The sequence below is a fragment of the Eublepharis macularius genome, chromosome 6 (assembly GCF_028583425.1).
Source record: "Eublepharis macularius isolate TG4126 chromosome 6, MPM_Emac_v1.0, whole genome shotgun sequence".
Classification (NCBI taxonomy): domain Eukaryota; kingdom Metazoa; phylum Chordata; class Lepidosauria; order Squamata; family Eublepharidae; genus Eublepharis; species Eublepharis macularius.
Genome location: NC_072795.1, coordinates 77,074,529 through 77,097,895, shown reverse-complemented (window position 1 = coordinate 77,097,895; position 23,367 = coordinate 77,074,529). Strand labels below are relative to the sequence as shown.

At 37.6% G+C, this 23,367-nt stretch overlaps 1 protein-coding gene across 22 annotated transcripts in view; it reads right to left on the bottom strand.

The window, feature by feature from the left end:
* Nucleotides 1–16,867: 16,867 nt before the first annotated feature.
* TCF7L2 (transcription factor 7 like 2) overlaps nt 16,868–23,367 on the bottom strand; it is a 271,006-nt gene continuing 264,506 nt past the window's right edge. For 12 of the 22 annotated variants that reach the window (XM_054982191.1, XM_054982193.1, XM_054982199.1 and 9 more), the window contains one exon: nt 16,868–19,045. In XM_054982191.1, coding sequence (XP_054838166.1) covers nt 18,607–19,045 — 439 coding nt within the window. In that variant the 3' untranslated portion in view covers nt 16,868–18,606. Of the gene's footprint in view, nt 19,068–23,367 lie in introns of all 22 variants that reach the window. The other 10 variants (XM_054982209.1, XM_054982212.1, XM_054982210.1 and 7 more) reach the window with 4 other exon arrangements.

Genomic DNA, 23,367 nt, shown 5'->3' with positions numbered 1-23,367 from the left:
ATATGTAGACATAATCAGTTGTAAAAGCACTCACAAATAAAAAAAATAAAAAGTACTCTAAAAAGATGATAGAAGTATTCAAAATGGTCAACAAAAATGGGCAGAGCTAACCAAATGAAACAATTGAATTTGCATTTTCTAGTAGGCAGAATTTGGACTCTTGAACATAAGCAACCAGGCTGAGTGTTCCTAAATGATTATTCAAAACATTAGCATTTACATTTAAAAAGATATCGACAAAAATCGTTACAATGGTAGAAAGCTAGAATATGTGCTTTGTATGATTAGGTGTATGATGGGCAGATGCTGTAGATGTGTGCTTGCTGCAAAGAGTTCCTAGAACTCAGAATTCATGTGTTCTCTTAATGACAGTATTGCTAACCTTGAAAATCTGAAAGAGGCCAAGAGGTTTATGAGCCCTTCAGAGGTATGCTGAGGAAGATATTCCTATACTTGCTTACATTGGTTTGTGGTCATTTCTTCTCCTGCTGGACTTGAATGCATCCTGATTATGATAGCAACAGAGGTTCCACACAGTTAAGCATGACCGAATACCATCTGCAACGCACACTCACATTCTGCAGTAAAACTGACAAAACTGGCCTAAAGAAAGCATTGTGTGACGGACTGAACATTTTAAAAAGTCTGGAATGGCTGTACACACACAGATGCAGGACTATTAAGGGTTAATCCCTCACAGAATTAGAGAGCTTTGAGTGACAGGCTACTCCAAGGGATTTGATTTGGGTAGTATGAGCTGGAAAGAGGAGGGTCTGTTTTCAGTCCTAGCAGAGAGAAGAATCAAGTGTGGAGAATTTGGAAATGGGGTCCTAACAGACAGCGGTTTTATCACCAGCAGGAGAACTGGAGAAAAGTTGGCAAGGAGGTTTGGGAAGTAGGAGTGGACTCCTAAACAGGCCAAAGGGATATATATGTTGAATTGCCTCAGAATTAAAAAAAAATCAATTTTATTTAAAAAGAAAAGATATAGCAGTAGAAAGTGCATAAGAACTTACACAAGCACCATGTTTGAGTTTAAATTAGGCTAATAAAAAGATATATTCAGAGTAAATAACAGCATAACTAAATTATGTAACAGCTCTCATTCCCTCTCCTTAGTTGCTTATACACGAACTTTAGTATCAATAATTTTAATCAAATTTCTCCTGTGTTTTATCTTTATATCATATTACCTTAATTTATCTTAGTTTTAACCGAAGTAATTTTTCCAAAATTCTGCTATTGGTCTATTGTGCACATAAGACGTTAATTTGGCCATTGATGCATATTCAAAAATCTTGTCTATCCACTCTGGCATATCAGGGCATAATTCTGCTTTCCATTTTGCTGCATATAATACTCTTGCAATTGTCACTATTTACGAAAAAGGTCTCCCTGTTTTTTTGTTACTTTATTTGGTAGAATATTTAATGGCATATTTTTTGGATTTAGCTCAAACCTAAGCTTGAGAATCTACATGTATCTTTATCCAATATTTTCATGCTTTTTAATGTGCTTTCTAACTCTCACAATGTCTTTAGGAGTAGTATACCATCTGAAGAACATTTTTTACCAGTTCTCTCATAACTGCTGACAATGCATAAAATTAATATCTTTAGTCCATAGATCTTCCCATTGGTTCATAGGGATAAATCGAATAAAATAAACAAATAAAAATAAAGAGTTTCTCCAAAGTTTTTCATTCAATTAAACATACAAATTATAACTTGTTCCATTTCTGTGTGGAACATAAAATTTTGTAAATTTTTCCTAATAGATGTTTCAGGTCACCACTTATTAATAGTTCAAATTCTGTATTTTCTCTTAAACTGCTGCCTTCTTTAAAAATTTGTTCTTTGAACCTTGATACTATTGGGTGATACATCAACTATGGAATATTTTCCCCTTGAGCTTTGATTTCTTGCTATGTTTTCACATTTCCTTACTTGTCTATCATAGATTCATTACTGAGCTAATCAATTCTATTTCTGGTGGCAGCATCACAACGAGCATTTATTGGCAACATCAGTGGTAAGATTGGTGGGCTCAGTCTATTTCTGCGTTGAAACCATTTTTAAGTAGTTCATCTCTTAATATATGGATCTGTCCTACTTTTGAATGGATTTCAGTGATTTCTTAAGCTATAAATAATTATGAATGCCCTCTTTAGCATCTGTTATCTCCAATTTGCTGTGTCTTCTACTCGGATTTATAATCTAACCTGTTATCCGAATCCAATCACTTATCTGCTTGGTGATACAGTTTGATATTTGGTGCTGCTAGTCCTCCTCATTTTTTGTCATCCTGTAATACTTTATATCTTATCCATGGTTTCTTCCCTTTCCATATAAAGTCATTTATTACTTTCTACCACTTGTTTAAAGACTTTTGATCTATATGAATTGGAACCATTTGAAACAGAAAATTCAATTTTGGTAATATATTCATGAAATATTCAAATTTTCCCAACCAGAGAGCCAGTTTGGTGTAGTGGTTAAGAGCGCTGGACTCTAATCTGGAGAGCCGGGTTTGATTCCCCACTCCTCCATTTGAAACCAGCTGGGTGACCTTGGGTTAGTCACAGCTCTCTGGAGCTCTCTCAGCCACACCCACTTCACAGGGTGTTTGTTGTGGGGATAATAATAACATACTTTGTAAACCGCTCTGAGTGGGCACTAAGTTGTCTTGAAGGGCAGTATATACATTTAATGTTGTTGCTGTCGTCGTCGTCGTCATCATCATCATCATCATCTTCTTCTTCGCAAATCTTCAGTGATACTTGTCTACACTTTTTGATAATTGTCCTTATAAAGATTCTCATTTCGTGCTGATACATTTATCCCAAGGTATTTTACAGGCTTTGTAGCAATAGCATAGTCTGATATTTTTTTCAATCTCTTTCTCATTTCTTATCACTGTAGAAAGTAACATTATCTTTGTTTTCTTTTTGTTCAACTTATATCCAGAATACTGTCCAAATTTTGATATTTGCTCCATTACATAAGTCAGAGAGTAGTTTGGATTTGTCACTGATATAACGACATCATCCGCATAGCTTTTCATCTTATGTATCTCTTTACCCTTTATTTCCTCAGTTCTGCTGTCCTGCTTAATTCTAACTGCCAGGATTTCTGAGGCAATAATGAACAATAATGGTGATATTGGGCACCCCTGTCCTTTTGTTATTTCAATTTTCTCTTGGCTTGCTGGTTAGTGTAAATGCTTTGCATCCAATTCAAGAACTCAGTTCCACAATTCATTCTTTGCAATGCTTTCATAAGACATTTCCAAAACACATTATCAGCACATAGAAACAAATGCAGTTCCCCCCCCCCTTTCTTCTTGAGTATTCAATTGCATTGATGAAATATCTTATGCTGCCTTTCATGTATCTCTTTGGGACAAATCCTGTTTGATCTTCATGATTTACTTCTGAGATCTATCTTCTTAATCTTTCCGCCATTATTGTTGTGAATATCTTATAATCCATATTAAACAGGGAGATGGCGCTGTATGATTTTGGCATTAATGGATCATTTCCCTCTTTATGTATTAAGTTTATGTTTGCTTCTTGCCACGTCTGTGGTAGGATCTTGTCTTGTATCTCCTTAAACACTTTTTGTAGAGGTATAACAATTATATTCTCAAAACATTTATAATAGGTGGCCGTCAACCCTTGATTGCACCTGACCTTTTCCCTCTAAAGTAAATAAACTAGTTAATTAAGAAAAGAATTTTTAAAAACACCTCTTGTGCCATTTCTGTTGTTTAAGGATGAAAGAATGTCATAATTGGTGGCAGTGTTGCGATATGAACTAGTTTGTCCCACCACAGATATAAACTGAAATAAGAAAATATTTTATAAATTTGTGAGAAATTACTACAAAATTCCTGTCAGAAATGGCACCACCATGTAGACCCAGAGAGTCACATGGGGGTGAGGGAGGTGAAAAATCCACTGAGGAGAATTAACAAAAATTGCACAGCAGCAGAGAGAGACAGAAAGAGAGAAGCGGCAAAGGAACATGGAAAAGAAATGTATAATATGAAGATGAAGGAAATTCAGTTAAGGGAAGAATTGCTGCTTCCAGAGAGATGTGGGAAAGGTACCTCAGTGGAACAAAAGAAATTTCCACATTATAAAAAAGGAGATGATATGGAAGCATTTCTCTTCAGTTTTGAATGAACTTGTTGAGATTTTGGGGTCCCAGATGAGGACAGAATTATTTATTTGTGCATACAGATTTGTGGAGGACTGAGTGAAGTACACTCAGAGATGCTGGATGAGGAAAACTCAAACTGTTTGCTTTTTAAGGAGAGGATCAGACTTAGATTTGGGCTGACTGCTGAACATAGTAGAAAAACTTTCAGGGAAATTAAAAGAAAGAATGGCAAAATGTACACACAGCAAGGCTGTCATTCAGACAGAGCCTTAAACAGATGGGTTGAGGGATATAAAGTACAGACATTTGAAGAATTGAAGCAATTAATAGGCTTGTTTTTCAGACAAGTTCCCACACAGCTTAGTTTCTGAGGGATAAAAAGTTAAAGATGGTTAATGAGGCTGCTACCTTATTGGATGAGATAGAAGGAGACTTTGGACTATCTCTTTTCCTAACGTCCCCATCAAGAAAAATAAAGCTTGAGGCACCTCAGAGAAAACTGAGCCATTTAAAACTAATCCTTGAAGGCATGCCAGGAGAATGAGGATGCACGTAAGTGTAGGTCAGCCATTATGGATGTCTCCCAGGACTGGAATCCTTTGATTCCCTTGCAACAGCATTCTTCAGCTTTTGAAACCACTGTTAGAACACAATGCCACTTCACAAGTTCTGGTTTCTCAGAAACATTCCTTGACAAAAAGCTAAGAAGGAGCTTAGATCTGCTTACTAGGCATATAGGTCCCCTCCTTCTTCACCTTCTATATAAATGACATGATTGGCAGCCTAAACCAAGAATGGTACCCCACAACTGGGAGATATAGTAATATAATAATTTAATCAGTGAAAAAGCGCCAAGTGCTACTAGTAATATATCAAATTCTAAGAAATACTATAAGTATCTAAGACATATACAATAGTCCCAAAATTGGTAAAACAGCCAAAAATTCAAATAGTAATACATTCATTCACCCAGAAATTCAACAGGTTAGAGCAAGAAATATATAAAAAATCTTTAAAGAGGTGAGTATCCAAATGTATGACAAAAAGCAAAAGTCCAAGTTGATATCTCTGTATTCTCTCTATAGGTGGAGACAGAAAAACAGAAGAAAGTTCCAAAGAGTCTCCAGCAGGTAAATATCTCTCAAGGTATCAATAATCATACATATCTTGATTATATTTCTTCTTTCCTTGCAGGTGGAGCCAGGGTATAGGAAAGGAGATGTCACATTCCAACAAGAAGCCGGCTAATCAATCTTGTTTCATCTACTTGAACTTCATCAGGGAATACACATAATCCACCATGCATCTGTAACAAAAAGCTAATATAATAAACATTCTGAAAAACAAGCCAGACTCTTATTTCATAATATAATAACGAACAGTCACCAACTGGTACACATGCACCCCCTTGTGTGGCAGTGTAAGGCTCAATCTATGCTTTAGCCGTGCATAAAATGCTTAGTCATTGTCATGTTGATATATCTTGTAGCAGGCAAAGAATTAAAGGTACAGTCAAGTAACATCCAAAGAATTAAAGGTGCAGTCAAGTCATATTTGTTTACAAAAAACAACTAAGACTACATTCATTATTCAATCTATTTGATTCTAAAGTATGTAAATGGCTAATCCCGAATGCTTCCTTCTGCAACAGAGTCTTGTAAACTCTGTCACTTTTTGCATTGGCTGCAATAAACAACATAGTAAACTTAAAAGCATCCTCCTTATGCTGCTCACTAATAAAGTGTTGAACTAGGGGTGCCTCTAACATTCTTTTTAATTCTGGATATGTGTTCTAGGATCCTTACTCTGACAGGACGAACTGAACTGCCAATATAGCATTTTTGGCAATCACAAATAATCATGTACACAATTCCTGCTGTATGGCATGTAGAAAAATGTTTCAGTTTAACAGACGTCTCTCCATTTCTTAAAGATACAGTATCACCAGGATATACAAGCCTACAATCTTTACAATGACCACATGCATGGTGGCCAATAACACCTAAAGATTCATTTTCAGGTTTATATTGGTCAGAATGTATCAACATGTATCTCAAATTTTTGGTCCTTCGGAACCCCACAATAGATGGCTTATCACATCCTGGGATGTTCTCTATAAGGTGCCAATGTGTGAGGACAATGTGTTTAATTTGATGGGAGTGTGGTATAAAGTCTATGGCCCATCTTATGAGATGTTCCTGTACCATTTCTTCGTTTAAACAGGTTATCCCTGGGCACTTGTGCTACTCTGCTTACTGCCGGTGTTAGAATACTAGGATAGCCCATCTCTAAGAAAGAATTACATAGGGAATTTATTTCCTTTTGATAACTAACATGATCTGAGGAATTCTTTTTCTTAACAATTGTCCATATGGTATATTATTTTTAGATGTCTAGGGTGAAAGGAACTGTATTGCAAATAAGAATTTCTATCAGTCTTTCTTTTAAATGGTCTTATCCTAACAGTATCCTTAGAGTCACAGTAGATCACAATATCCAAAAAATTAATGAAATTCTGGTTAGCCTGCCAGGTATAATTGATGTGGGGATCTACTGAGTTAAGCCATTCTCCAAAAGGTGATACGGTATCAGGATTATCTAGGATGAGAAAGACGTCATCAATAAAACAATGATAAATTAATATCTTATCTGAAAATGGATTCACAGATCTATCAAAAATGGACCTCTCCTCTAGAGCAGCCAAATTTAAATTGGCTATGCTGGGTGCTGCCGTGCAGCCCATTGCCACACTTTTCACTTGAAAATAAAACTGGGAACCAACAATTAACTAATGGTATTTGAAAATGTGGGATTACTTCATCATTGAGAAAATAACCAATAGTCTACACCAATTCGAGGCTTTTGCACACAGTTCTCAATTTTATGAAAAACGGATACTTTTTTTATTATATCACAGAGAAAGAACTACAGGCACCTAATCAATTATATCAAACCATATTCGACTCATAATCTAATTAAAACAAAATGCACAGGTAAAGTAAAACAGAAGATCACATTGCTAATTCCTTTTTATTATTTTTTCTATTTATTTTTATTAATGTTTGATATGTAGCAAATATTGAAGCCTGAACTGCAATTATAATTCCAACCTTTTGTATATAATTTATATTGCATTTATGTATGTTATTATATTCATACTATCGCTATATATTTCATATTCATTCAATAAACTTGTTTTTCTAAAAAAGAAAATAAAACTGTGACAAAAACCTAAAATAATTTTTCTCTAGTATAATGTCAACTAATTGTAAGAGGAATGATGTAGGTGGGCTCTAGGAGCTATGGGCATAAAGGATGTTCTCTATTACAGTGCTAGCCCCCTCATGAGGTATTGAGGTGCATACAGAGGACTAGTAGCACTTTGCACTTTTCCACTGATTAAATTATTACATTATATTACTATATCTCCCAGTTGTGGGGTACCATTCTTGGTTTAGGTTTGTTTGTCTGGGAAAGCTTCTCTTTTTTGGCATGATTGGCAGCCTAGGCAGGGTGGATACCCATTCTCCCATTCTAGCAGATTGGAAGATTTCTGGCTTACTCTATGCTGACGATACGGTTCTGTTACCAAGGACCCCTGTGTGTCTCAGAAGGGCATTGAAGGAGTTTAGCCATTACTGAGACATGAATCAGCTGCCGTTCAATTACCAGAAGATGAACGTTATGGCTTTTGGTGACAGACCAAAAGTCAGGTTGTAGAGCATTAATGGCCATAGTATAGAGCAGGTGAAGAGTTTTAAATACTTGGGGGTGAATGATTCAGTCTTCTGGAGCAAGGAAAGCTCACCATGAATGTGCTGCCTGTATTGGTCAAAAATCTGCTCAGGGCATTTTAAGATTCTTCTTTTCTAAAGATGGCCAATATATACCAGCAGCCTCAAACTATACCAATCTAAAACAGTCTCCCAACTTTTGTACGGAACCATGTTAGGTCTGCCTCCTTCAAGTTTTGCCCTTTTAGAGAAAGCACAATCGAAATTCTTAAAAGCTTTATTGTGATTCCCCAGTTCTGTTTCCAATGCAAGTCTGTGTCTGGAATCTGGCCTGATAAGAATGAAGGTTAAGGTTAGTCTTGCTTCCTTAAACATACGGCTTAAGCTAAATCTTTTCCTTTCCAACATTACATCATCAATACTTAGAGATAGCTTCTACTTTTTCTGGCTTAAGGCAGTCTCTCAGAACCTGAATCTGCTAGGCTTTTCCACTGAGTCCCTTCAAATAATGCCATAAGATCAAGCAGAGGCCTTAATCAAGCAAAAGGTTTTGGTTATCAAACAGCAGGGAGATATCAACAGAGTTCCACACTTTCTGGTGCCTTTGAATATGCAGTATGTTGTGATTCCAGCAGCTTGTTTGTCATCATTGGAGATTCCATCCCACCGCAGGGCTTTCTCCATGGACAGACGTAATATTTTTCCCTCTGTAGTTGTCAAGGGACACTATAAAAAGATTCCAATGGCAGAGAGGGTCTCCCCTGGTGAGCAGGCCTGGTTGAGACAATAGAGCACGCTTTGTTTCACTGCTGTTTTTATCAGGAAGCTTGTGAGAAGATTCTATATCCTCTGCTTATGAGGTTTTCCACGTCTTGCTTAGGAAATCACCAAGAACCTTTTATCTGATGTAACACCACAGTTTTCATGTGCATGTGCCAGATTCCTTGCTGTAGTGCTGTAGTCCATAAGGAACGACTACAGAAGGTATTGGATATATAAGAGTTTCCCATGTGGCTTGTTTTATTTGCTGGTCTTAAACTTGGCTTTTAAGTTTTCTCAAAAAGTTCAAGTGCCGGTTGGACCAGGAGAATCTTCTAGAGGATGAACAGGTGAGTTTTAGAGAAGGGTGTTCTACTATGGGAAGCAGTAGTATAAAATTAGTTGTATAAAATTTTAAATTTTATACTTTTGTATTTATTCCTGAAAACCTATTTGAGTTGACACATGGAGGGATGAAATAAGAGTTCCTCAAGGCCTACGTTTTCATGTCTATTCTAAGCCTCGTTTTAAATTTATGTTTTTAATATGCATTTTTACAAACATACTTAGGTTGATATGTGCTGATTATGAACTGTAATAAATACTGATGATGAAAACCAACCCTGAGAGCCAGAACATTTCTAAACTAAATAGGAAAGGAGGGATAGTGTGCTTTAATTGCCAGGAAGAGGGACATATGAAAGCCTGTTTTCTAAAACTGGACAAAGAAAAACAGAATACCAAGATTGTCGGACTAGTTAGAAAGACAGAAGCAGTCACAGAACTTACCCCAGACCCTGTTCCAGTGAAAGCCCAAACAAAGAGGCTAGCTAAAGTCTTAGAAGCCTGGAAAGTGCAGGATTTAAACAGGGAGTATTGGGAAAAGTAATAGGCTGGAGGGATACAAGGGTAGAAATGACCTTAATAAAGCCTAACCTAATGAAGAAAGAACAATATTTACCAGGAAAAACATACAGGATTAAGAGTTTGAGGTGAATTTTGTATAAAGGATTCCAGGGAAAATGGATTATGGGAGTGTGGAGAGAATTGGATGTTCCTATTTTGTTAGGAAATGAACTGGCTTCACAGGCTAGGGTGGTTAAAGTAGTGGCCAGGAGTAGGCCGCAAAGTCAGGCTTCAGGGCAGCAGACTAGATCTGAGATTTAAGAGATTGCTATGGGTAACAGTTGTAGCCACTTAGCAGAAGATTTGCAAACGGAGCCTAGAGGGATAGACACAGGAAATTTGTGTCAGGGAATTCATGCTGAAGAATTCTGCAAGGAACAAAGGCAAGATGAAATGTTGCAACATTTGTGGCAGAGTGGGGAAACCTCTCAGGAAGTGACTGTCCATTCATGATCTTAGAACAGAGACTATGTAGAGTGTCTATGAGGCGTAAAAGTGCTGCTATCTAGGAGAGGAGCAAACAGCTAGTTTTCCTGGAAATACAGGATGCAATTTTTACAGCTGGCCCATGTGTCACCTATAGCAGGAATGCTAGGGATCAACAAGACTAGAGATAGGTTGCAAGCCAGATTTTATTGGTCCAGTATGAGAAAAGACATCAGAGCATTTTGCAAGACCTGTCAGGCATGTCAGCGAGCAAGGCACAAGACAAAATGAAGGGACTCTCAACCTGCACCGCTCATCTCAGAAGCATTCTCTATGGTTGGTGTGAACATTGTCAGGCCAATCACCAGAGCAACCTGAGGGGGAATAAATATATTTTAACCATAGTAGACTATACTACGAAGTTCCCAGAAACAATAACTTTGAAGGACATGAAAGCAAAAAACATAGCAGAAGACTTACTGACAGTAAGGCTAGGTTTTCCATAGGAGATGGTCACAGATTTGGGAACCACATTCATCTCCGAAGTGATGAAGGAACGGTTGCAAGATTGTGGAATCAAACACCTCACCACTACAGCTTACCAGTCACAAGCAAATGGGCTAAATGAAAGGTTCAATGGCACCTTGAATAACACACTGAAGATGTACATTGAAACATCCTAACAACTGGGATCAGCTATTTCAACATCTGTTGTTTGGTTATCATGAAGTGCCACAAGTTCCTTTGAGCTGCTGTTCAGACATTAGGCAAGAGGGCCTATGGACATCTTTAAAGAAGCATAGACCAGACGAGAGAATATCGAAAGTAGAGACGTAGTCACCTGTCTTTAGGAGTTTTAAGAGAATCTGTAAGAACTGAGAGCAGCTGCAGTGAACCACATGCAAAGGGCCCAGCAGAAACCAAAGACCTGGTACGACGCCAAAGCCGAAGAGAGAGTCATCAAGTCAGGAGACCAAGTAATGTTGAAGCCTCAGAGACAAGCTGAAAATAGCTTGGGAAGGGCCGTTTAGAGTTGTAAATAAGGTTTCAAATGTAAACTATCTGGTAAATGTAAATTCTGAAGGTAAATTCAGTGTAAAATGTTTCATGTAAACATGCTTAAGTCTTACCACGATAGAGGTAATGGTCCTTATGGCCAGAGAACCAGAAAGAGAAAATTCCATTGATGGGTTGGGGGAAAGTAACTCAAAGTTCCATGATTAGTGAGGTGAATTTGGCACATATCCTGACTAAAGACTAGCAATGGCACATTAAGGCTGTCTTAATGGAATATCAGACCATATTTTCCAATTAGTTCAACACAATATCAATATCGGCCTATTGCTCACCCACTATATAAAGTAATTGGCCCAAATGCCATCAATATCGAGAGGGAAGTTAAAATGATAAACCCTGGAATTATTGTTCATTCCAATAGTCTTTGGGCCTCATCGATTATTTTAGTTCCAACACTGGATCAGACAGGGGCTGATTCCACACACTTTCAATGCACTTTTATCAATCGTTTGAGGTGCATTTTTTGTTCCGCACACAAAAAAATCTGTTCCAAATGATCTATAAAGAGGATTGGAAGTGCATTATCCAATGTGTGCGGAATCACTCAGTGAGGTTTTGTGTCAACTATCAAAGGTTAAACAAGGTTGCAGTCCCAAATATATACTTGATGCCAAGAGTGGATGAACTGGCAGAAATCATTGGGCTGCACATTTCATTTCCACTATTGATTTAACAAAAGGATATTGGTAGGCGGCAATGGATCCTAAGGACCGACCCAAAACTGCTTTTGTGCAAGTTCATGGTCTTAGTGTTTGGTCTTAGAAACTCCCCAGCCATGTTCCTGAGGCTCATTGATAAGTTAACAGAGCTAAAAATCTTTGCTCTTGCTTATATAGATGACATAGTCATCTTTAGCCAAATGTACAATGAACATCTCCAACATCTGGTTATTGTTTGTCAAAGAATATAGAAGGATGGTTTGACTTTAAAAGCCTCAAAGTGTCAAATTGCAATTAGCCACATTGACTATCTAGGGCACATGCTTGGAGGGGGAATGATAAAACCTGACTGGAGCAAGGTGCACGTGATACAGGAGAGGACCAGACCCACAACTAAAAGGCAGGTAAGAGCATTTATAGGGGTTATGTGTTAATATAGGAGGTTCATCCCCAAATTTAGTTCCATTGCTGCTCCTTTTTGTGAATGCATCAAGAAATCCTTTCTGGATAAGGTGACTTGGGCACAAGAATGCCTAACTGCATTTGACCACCTAAAAAAGAGTACTTACCACAGAGCCAATGTTAAGGACTCCTGACTTCATGAAACTCTTTACCCTCGACACCAATAAATCTAATATTGGTATAGGGGCCATGTTAAGTCAGATTAGGGAGGATGAAAATCACCATCTCATCCCTTACCTTAGTAGAAAGTTGGGGGAATGAGCAACACCTGTCTGCAACTGAGGGAAACTTTGGCAATAGTGTGGGCCATAGGTAAGTTAAAACCATACCTATGGGGAAGGAAATTCACTTTGTGCACCAACCATTCACTTTTGCTCTGGTTAAATCAAGTGAAGAGTACAAACAGTAAACTGATAAAATGGAGTCTTCAGTTACAGGATTATAATTTCCAACACAGTACACAAAAAGGAGAAGGAGAATGTCATTGCAGATGCCCTCTCCAGAAACACCTAAGGGTGGAGGTTGCAGAAGCTGCTTGGTATGCCTATTGAATGTTGTATATAAGATGGTATAAGATGTTTAACTATTGGTAAACCTACTGAATGTTGTAAATATATTGGTATGTTTAACTAGTAGTATTAATATAAACAGAAAGGTAATATGTAACCACATGCTTCACGCATTGCACAGGAGATGCTTGTGAGAACTTCCCCTGAAGCAATGAACTCAAATGGTGGGACATGTGATGGACTGCACATTTTAAAAAGCCTGGAAGGGCTGTTCACACACAGCTGCAGGACTATTAAGGGTTAATCCCTCACAGAATCAGAGAGCTTTGAGTGACAGGCTACTCCAAGGGATCTGATTGGGTAGCATGAGCTGGAAAGAGGAGGGTCTGTTTTCAGTCCTAGCAGAGAGAAGAATCAAAATGTGGAGAGTTTGGAGATGGGAGTCCTATTGGACAGCAGATTTAACACTGGCAGGAGAACTGGGGTAAATTGGCAAAGAGGTTTGGGAAGTAGGTGCAGACTCCCAAACAGGCCAGATAAAAGGGTATAGATCTTGTAAGCAGAGATTTCCCTCCCTGGACAAACAGGGAGGTGGCTCTGGAAAGTGAAGAGATCTCTAGTTGGGTGTTGTTTGTAAACTGCCTCTGGAGACCTTCAGATTCAGTTAACAGAAGGAAAGCACTGGAGTTTGAAGAGGATTGGTGTACTAGAGAGTGGGTACCAGCATTCCTAACTCCAGAGGAGAAAGGGAATACTAAAATAAAGTATAGTAGAGTGCTTGGGGAAAAACAAGGGAAATAAGGCATCAAAATTTAGGCCTTTAAGTATCTATGAAGAGCTCAAGACTGAATGTGCATGTTCTGATTTTACCTCAGAGATATATATGTTGAATTACTTCAGAAATTTTCAACCTGATTTCACCTGACCATTCCTCTCTAAAGTAAATAGTTATTTACTTTATTTACTTTTATTCACTGTAACCTCCTCAGGTTACAGTGAAGCCTCCCGCCATTAGCATTCCACACCCTGGGAAACTCTTACAGAATGACTCAGCTCAACCCCACCCCTCCTGAGTAGATACAAATGACCTACATCTTTTCCACACTGTGACACTGAGAGATCTCTGTCTTTTGGTGCTACACCTCTGAAGATGCCAGCCACAGCTGCTGGCGAAACGTCAGGAACTACAATGCCAAGACCACGGCAATACAGCCCGAAAAACCCCCAACAACCATAAATAGTTATTTTTGGTATTTTAAAAAACACCTCTGGTGCCATTTCCATTGTTTAAGGATGAGGGGAGTCATACCTTGTCATTAGCATCTGCTCTAAATCTCTGATGAAATGGACATTGTTGAAAATTTTTTAATTATACTTTTTTATTCTTCAGAAGACACCTACATGAGAATTATGGACTGACTATATGGCTGAAAGGAGGGGAAGATGGAGTGGAGGTTTTTTTTTAAAAAATGGGGTGATAATACAGATTGAACATTTGATTGCATCTGCATTGCACTGGCAGTTAAGGCTCTTAGAGCAAGCAGACAGTAGCTTGTAAGACCCCAGGCTGATGCTGAAAGTTGTGTCTGCTCTCACTACGACTAGAGATGCTGCAAGCTTTGCAGCAAGTATTTTCAGCAGGAAGTCATGGTCACCCTTTAGGCAGCATTTATATTTTACTCCCTTAACTTTCAAGATTAAAAAATTAGATAGTGATGGAATTCATGGCTGTAGGTTTCCACTTTCTTAACGAAGTAAATGAAGAATGAATTATACTTGGATTACTGCTATTTCCTTGCTATGAAGAACACAGCATATTAAAATAATCAATGAGCCAGATGCATTAACATGATTAAGATCTCTGGGTTAGATTACCCCCCCACACACACACACAGTGGCATGGGGCAGCTAGATTTTTTGCTTTTAATTCTAATCATGGATATGTATATTTAGTTTGACACTTAGCCTATGCTGTCTTTACCTAGATTGTGAGTGCAAGTGGCTTCAGAGAGAAGAACTGCCATTCTATAAAAGCAGCTTACATTTAGATTATCTCCTTCATGTTGATGCACTCTTTTTGTGCTACTTCATCAGTGCTAATATTTCTAAGACAACTTATTCTTTCAGGTAGGTACATCACTTCTGCTGACATAGAAAGCAACATAGTAGCAAGTGTCTAAAAATAGTACAACAGATCCTGTTACTGAGAAACATAACAAGGAATAAAGAAACCGACTCTCATACACAACAAGGAATAAAGAAACTGAAACCAAAATAAATGGCTGAATATAGAATCCATACATTTGTAAAAAGCTATTCTCCAAAGTGTAGTGTCTGAAGATGGAAAGCACCAATTACCCTTTAAACTTATGACCAATGTGGGTTTTAGATAATGAATAGCACATGCCAAGAGAACAGAAATGCACAAAATATAAAAATCAATTCAATTGGTGAATAAACTTAAAATTCTTGGCTATAAACAAAATCTTGTTTCATATGCATTGCATTTTTGCAAACAATGGGTATCTGGTGATAACCATTCAACAGTTACAGTTAGATTCATTCATTCATTTACTTCATTTATACCCCACGTTCACATCAGTGGGCACCCAAATCAGTTTAGATTATTCATCTCTCCTCCATTTCAACCTCACAACAACCCTGTGAGGTAGGTTAGCCTGAAAGAATGTGACTGGCCCAAGGTCACCCTGCAAACGTCCATGGCAGAGTTGGGATTCAAACTCAGGTCATCTAGATTATAGAAACCAGATCTGCTCTTGGTTAAATGTTTGCATCAACATTCAAACGTACAGAAAGATTGACAGCAGAATAATTAAGGCTTTTTCATTCATTTTTAAGGAAGATAGATTTGTCTCCTAGATTTTATCACAAAGGCTTCATTGAGAATTGAACAGGAACAATGTCAAACAAAGATGCAAAGAGAGCCCAAATTCTAAAAAATGAGCATCAAGCTAGGAAGAAGGCAGTATTCTGGACGTGAGGTTTTTCCATACCTCCTTGCAGCACTGTGGAGCACTTCGTACAATTCAGTGATAGGATAGTCGTGTATCTAACCTCATTTATCCTTACTGTTACTCTTTATGTTGCAAGAGAATGGAATTCTGGTCCTCCTTCTTCACATGTCACCTAATGGAGAGTTCTGCAAAGTTCTTTTTTCCCATGTTCCAAGAAACACTGAAAAAATGGATCCATCAGAATGTATACACATCTTCTTTTGAGTTAATTCTCGAATTTAACCACACAGTTCCTGAACCTTCTTCAGAACTTGCAAAGGAACAGAAATATTGGTTGTTGTGGATTTTCCGGGCTGTATAGCCGTGGTCTTGGCATTGTAGTTCCTGACGTTTCGCCAGCAGCTGTGGCTGGCATCTTCAGAGGTGTAGCACCAAAAGACAGAGATCTCTCAGGACACTGAGAGATGTAGCACCAAAAGACAGAGATCTCTCAGGACACTGAGAGATCTGTCTTTTGGTGCTACACCTCTGAAGATGCCAGCCACAGCTGCTGGCGAAACGTCAGGAACTACAATGCCAAGACCATGGCTATACAGCCCGGAAAATCCACAACAACCATTGTTCTCCGGCCGTGAAAGCCTTCGACAATAGATCGAACAGAAATATTATTTACTTTCTTTACAGAATTTAAGGCAGATCACAGAAACTCTGTCCACTATTATGACTGTCGTTTGTGCAAGTAAGAGCCTACAGAATTCGGTCTTGAGGTTCAATTTAGCATAGTTAAATACTTTTAAAATGAAATCCTAAGCAGACTTACTCCAATCTAAGCCCATTGATTTCAGTGGGCTTAGACTGGAGTGACTCTTCTTAGGATTTCACTGTTAGTGTGCTGCAACCTTTCAGATGCAAATACTTGGGCTTCATAAATAAATAGAGTGTAAGACTGATCATGGTCCAGTCTCAGCTTCTGATTTTAAACATTTCAAAATATCCGCAGGAGCAGGAGGTCTGAGAGATACTTAACCACTACCATTCCCCATTGTATTTGGCTGTATTTTAGCAAATTATAATTAAGTGCTCTAATCAGGTACTATCATGAGACAAAGCTGAAAATTATCATGTATACAAAGCTGAAAACCTGTTTGGCTGAGATGGGTCTTAAATGAAGCCTATAGGTAAATGAGCTGCCAAGTCTTCATCTGCACATACTAAGTTGCTTTTATTAATCCAGAACTGCATGCTACAGATACTGTACAGCATGGACATTTATTCATTACAAAAATGGCTTCCAAACCATTAGAAATGAAAAAATTGGAATAAGAGCAATAAAACGGAACAGTAACATCACAACTGTTAGGAAACATTCAAAGGATTCACAAAAAAAAATTGTCATAGTTAGCATCTTAATAAACCAGAGAAGAAAACTGGAGACAGTTTTACAATCGCTTCATGTCAACTACAATGGCACTGGATGAACAGATGAACATTTTTTCAGCTTTATACAGCATTTATCTTTTTAAAAATTTTTTGCAACATCAACATGCCTAGGAGTTTTTTAAAGTTTGCTACCTACCTGTATGTAGTAAGTATACATAAAAGTGGCAGTCTCATTTTTCCTTTTATGAATAATCTAATATACAGAATTTGGCCCTTTAGGGTTTATACCTCTTCATTTTTAAATGTTTTCTGGACAATCTGCTACCAAACACATCTGTAATAGGTGACATTAAAAACTACATACATATCTATCTATGTAACATCACAGCAAAACAGGATGGACAAAAAAATACAGCATAAAAAAGTTGTTGGGAAAAAGAGAAAATCACTGAGAATTTTGGCACATAAAAAGTTTTGTTTACAGTCTAGAAAGTGGCAGGGAAGTTATCTGCAGTTCTATATGGGGAGGGGCGCTACTGCTTTTCCAACAGCATTTTTTAAAGGCCCCGTGCTAAATTTTCAAGTTTTATTTCATGTAATGGCTTTTTAAGCAATTTTTATAGTATTGATCCGTCTTCAAATGTCCATTTGGTGGCAACTGTGTGACAGAAAACAAATTAAAGTATTTAAAACAAAAGAAAGAGAAGCCAACATATATATATATATATATATATGTATATATATACACATTTATATATAAACTTAAAAACCTTGTACAAATGAGTTGTTATATATATGATGCTTACACTAAGAGGAAAAAAACCCTTTATACAATGCTTTAAGGAAAAAAAAAGAAAAAAAATTAAAAGGGGACAACATACAGATACAACAAGCAATCTCTAAAGCAATAAATACTACTGGTCCAATAGCATTGTGATACTTTTTAATTGTTGAGTAGCATTCCCTCCCCCCAAAAAGAACAACACCATGGAACATGGTATATTAACACATTTTAACCCTTTGTTTCTGTACATTTAAACAATAACAAATAACATCACAGAAAAGTTGTATTACACAAAAAAAGAAAAAAAATTGCGGCACTGCATTCCTTGTGCCCTTAAAATGTTGTAAAAACCAGATGTAAAATGATTGGTTCGCAAGCTCGTATTTAATACAAATAATAAAGAACCAACGCCTTCTGCAAGGGCTGCTTCAAAATTGCTTCTTTTTCATTTTTAAAATCAGTCTTTGAAACTAGGCTATTGGAACTACATAACAGTTATGTATATATATATTTATATATATATATATATATTTAAACGCTACAAAGACTTTAAACAGCTGTTGATAAAAATTTTGGCAGAATCACGAGGATTTTTCTCATCTACATAGTCAAAAGGGGAAAAAAATTGAAATTAACAATGGGTCAAATATTGACCAATGAACTCGATAGACATCAACTAATGTAGCCATATGGCACAAATTTTTAAAAATACAAACAAAAGGAAAAAAATCTCAACATACACAAAAAACAAAAGAACTACAAGAGGCTAAAGCTATTCTAAAGACTTGGTTACAAGTGACAGTGGCTGTGGCTGTGTTCCAGCCAAAGAATTATGGGAATGCAAGGAGGATGTTGATGGTTGCGCTAACAAAGAAGAGGATGGTGCTGACTGCTGTAAAGTAGCAGACTGATGGTCTAATGCTCCATTCTGACAATTACTAGCAGGCAGACCACTGGATTTGCTAGTGGAGTTTTCAGTCAGAACTATGGAGGACGATGGGGGCGGCATCATCGAGAGGTGCACCAGAGGGTCAGGTTTCAACGTGAGTGAGAGAGGTTGGGTTTGTTCAGTCTGTGGTTTTGAGTCTCTTGTGGGGGAAGCTAGCATATTAGGAGAAGACGGAGGAGAGTCTAGTAGGCTTCCATCTGAAGAGGGTGGGCTGACGCAGCTGCCTTCACCTTGTATGTAGCGAACGCACTTTTTTTTTCTCCTAGAAACAGGGAAAGAATCCTCTGTGAATAAAAGGTGAAGATGCTAATGTAAAAGAAAAATAAGTAATCCAAAAGTAGCTACACTCCATTACCGTGGTGCTGGTCACATATGGACAATAATTATGTTAAGGAATCTAACTTTCTACTGTCTAGAAGAATTTACTCTTTGCCTCACCTAGGAAACTTTTAAAAATTAGTCTCATGTTCTCTTAGTAAAAAAAAATATTGATTTTTGAGCTTTTAAATTCCTACTTTCATATTAAAAATATTACAGACTGTTTCTGATAAACATTTCTGAAAGACTGAAACTTCCTGCCTGTTTTAGAAGATACCCCCACCTTTGCGATACAACTGTAGCCGAGGATCTACCACTGCTGCTTGTTTCTGTTCAGAACCACACCATAAAAATAAATATATATCACTGTTACAAACACAAACAGACAGACAAAAAAATAAGAGAGTAATAGGAAAAGTCAAAGAGGGGAATGAAGAAAGAGAAAGATGAACAGAAATACCATCCAAATTAACAGGAATAACTGGTTGAATGACCTGCAGGTTGTGGCTTATCACATTTTTATAAGGGTGGGGATGGGGAAAAGAACTATTTTGTTTCTGCTTTGTTGTTAAAGGAATGTTGCCCAAATTCACTCCTGCAACTTCAAAGGTGAAGTGTATGAACTAAACAACCAAAGGTATATTTTAAAAAACAGTTAGAAAACAGAGCTTCACAATAAGTTAAACTTAAAACAAGCGGTTCCTCCAACCACATTTATCAAAATGAATCAAGCTGTATATAAAGGATGCCACTTTCCCATTGAACTTACTCCCTTATGTTCAGAAAATATGCCTTGTGGCATAGCAAGAGCATACAATTGTGTGCATCCTGAAGAGCAGGTACTCCCTGGGTACCACAGATTCTTTAAAAACCAGTCCTAGCAAGCACAGTTTTCTGGCCAAAAGCACAAGTCAATGTAAGACAATTACATTACCAGCACACCTTGGGAATTATAAGAATCTCAGCTGAGCGTTATGAAAAGTGTATGTTTATATAGCCAATAGAAGTTGACTCTTTATTTAAGCTATCCCCACAAGCAAAAATGAAGAAAACAAGTTCTATGCTGACCCATATATAGAATTAAAAAGGTCAGCTGGGAGTTTTCCGCTGGTTTGATGTACCAAGCAAGTAACAACAAATTATATCTGCAGTCTGAAAATTACTACATATATATCCAAGGAGAGGTCTATACCCACTAAGAGAGTAATTCACCTACCACTTTTCATTTTCATGTTGCTCCTTTTCACTTCACTGAGGCTTGTACAGGTGCAGTGCACTGTCAGAACACCTTTAGCCTCTAAGGTGACATTAACATTTCCAAGATACTATCACTTATATTGTGGGAGTCCTAGTGAGTCTGCTCTTTATAAACCCTAAAGGATTCTGGGAAGTGACTAATATCCCCACCCCTACAGTCAAAAGACTCAAGTTCCACCCAATGTTCCACAAAGCAAAGTCAATTGTTAGGGCAATGTAGAATTTTAACCACATTAGCCTGCTGATCAAGACATGCTAGAAACTAAGACAGTCATGCACTTAAAACCTTAGGAAACAGAGTAACAAAAGCAGAGATGAAAATAATGAAAAGCAGAAATAATAAGAAAGAGAAAATGTGCAAGATGGCAGGCAACAGCAAACCATGCTTTATTAAGGCAAGTTAAAAGATGAAAAAGCAATTTGGTGGGCTCTAAACAGAACCTTACTAGCAGTTTCCTACCTTGAGTATAAAAACTGGAAATCTATTAGCAAGAAATTAATGTAACCCACTGGCCTGAACTCTTTCATGTTCTTTATTCCTTAGCATTTAATTAGTCCCTTCAGACTGAAAGGAGGCAATGTTACCATATCAACAGTTCAAAGCAGCAATTTTTTGACCAGCCCATGGGAAATGAGCAACATTATATTAACAGAGTGGTGCTAATATTTAGGGGAGCCCATTATATGAGGACATTCAGCACACAACATGCAAAATATTCCTATCTTGGCTGGACAGCAGTATCTTCCAAATACCAAAGGAAGGTCTACCAGTAAGTCACGGGAACTTTATGGATGAGTCACCATGTTCTTGTTGGTAGCCCTAGCAGTCTATACTGCACAAATGGTGCAGGGACAAGAACAAGGGAAGGGCCTCTAGGTGAAATCATTCTCCTCCCACTTAATTTCTGAGACACTTCTCCTTGATAAAAGATTTTGTAATCATAGGCATACCATACACTGGTAAGCCCATATGATGCAAACAAGACTTTTTTTTTACTTAGGGAATGAAGATAACTACACTTCTACATTTGAAATCCATCCTTAAGAAGGGCTGAGATCAGCACCCAAATTCAGTTTCCTCCACCACCCTGCCACCTACTCTTTTTTTTCAAAATTTAAAAATCTCATTTCAGTACTTGGCTAAGAAAAGCCAGTGCCTACTATGGCAAAATATAACACGATCAAGATACAAGCAGTATTTTTATGGGTTTGGTTGTTGCCCCTCCTTAACAGTGAAATCCTAAACAGAGTTACACCAGTCTAAGCCCATTGACTGCAGTCTGCTTAGGATTTCACAGTTAGTCACTTATAAGTCAGAATCAGTCTCTTGACCAGTATGATTGAGGGAAATGATGGAGTAAACAACAAGAACAATAAGCAGAAGCTGATGTATCTAAGGTCATGTATAATGACTGCTGCATACTCCAACAGATTAAAAACACATGCTATAAAGAGTCAGTGTGGTGTAGAGGCCAGAGTTTTGGACTAAGTTCTGGAAGACCCAGGTTTGAATCCCTGTTCTGCCATGGAAGCTTGATGAGTGACCTTGGGCCAGTCATAAACTCTCAGCCTCACCTCCCTAGAGAAGTGTTGTGAGGATAAAATGGAAAGAGGAGAACAATGTAAACCACTTTGGGTTCACACTGGAGAGAGGTAGAATATAAATGAAACAAACAAACAGTCATTAACATGAAATGACGTTTCTCTGATCATAAAAAAGGGACAAGTCCGGGGATGTATGTACCTTCCAAGATTCAGTGCTAAGTCTACAGTTTAGATAATTAAAACATACATATATTTTCATATGCATAATTTATTCCACTAGACATAAGAATGGGCATAACACTATGCAGAGCATCAATCTGCCACTAGTAATCCCATCCTTCCCCTGGATTGTAGGCACCACCTATTCTTTTTTAGAGCTCTCTTCAAACATACAGAACTAGATAGAAAATTGGGAGCTGTGGTTTGCAAGGTGTTTCATGACTGGTTCAGCCACAGCTTCAGTATGTGTCCTTGAGCATATGAAGCTCAATTTTTCAGAGATGGTAAAAACTGATTGTTTAGTTCAACAATCTCTTTTTGTTTAGAATATGGAGGAAAATGTGGAGCAATATTAAGAAACCACTACAATTCAGAGTGAAAGTGTTTTGCTTAAGGGATGATTGTATAAGGGTTGTGGCAAACTATGATGGCCGTGATGATAGCTTTAAAAAACAATTATAAAAGGATCTTACTTAACTGAAGTCACATGATTATTCTGACCTTTAAAATCCTGAATTCTATGTTCTAGAAAATGATTCTCCATGTGGGTACATGCCTAAAACATAGACCAAAATACTTTCCTAATAGAAACTTAATTTATGTTGGGAATGTTAAATACCCAGTAAATAATAATGACATCAGAGTTGTTGTCTCATTTTTATTATTAGCCCCTGAAACCACTTCATAGAAACTGATGTTGTTCTGGACAGAAATAGTGTGCCTGGTTTGTGAAATCTATCCATTAGAACTATTTTAGTGTAGCTGTCTACCCACATTATGGACGTTGAAATCAACACATGTAGAACGGGGATGGGTACATGCACGCTGGTCCCACCTACGCACGATCATTTGCTTGGGAACAGAATCCATGCACATTCAAGCATAGGCCTGAATGGGAATGCAGCTTTTTCAAGTATTTCCAATCACAAGAGGGATGTATGCTGTTCTCACCCTATGAGAACAGACTTTGTGCTCATGAGCCAATAATTTAATAGAGGCAGGAAATGGGGCAGGTGCGCTTGTGCCCACTCTCTCTCTACACACATTTATTTCGATATGTTTCCTATTACTGAAACTGCAACGTACAATTTATTTCCTCAAAATTCAATTTTAGAAAAACACTGGAATCAAAGCAAAAAAGAAAGCCACAACCTAAAGTAGTATGTAGTCCCTCAAAATCCATTATAATGAAGTTGATTAAAATCATGCTGTGGTTTGAAGAGTTACTTTCAAACCAAGTGCCTT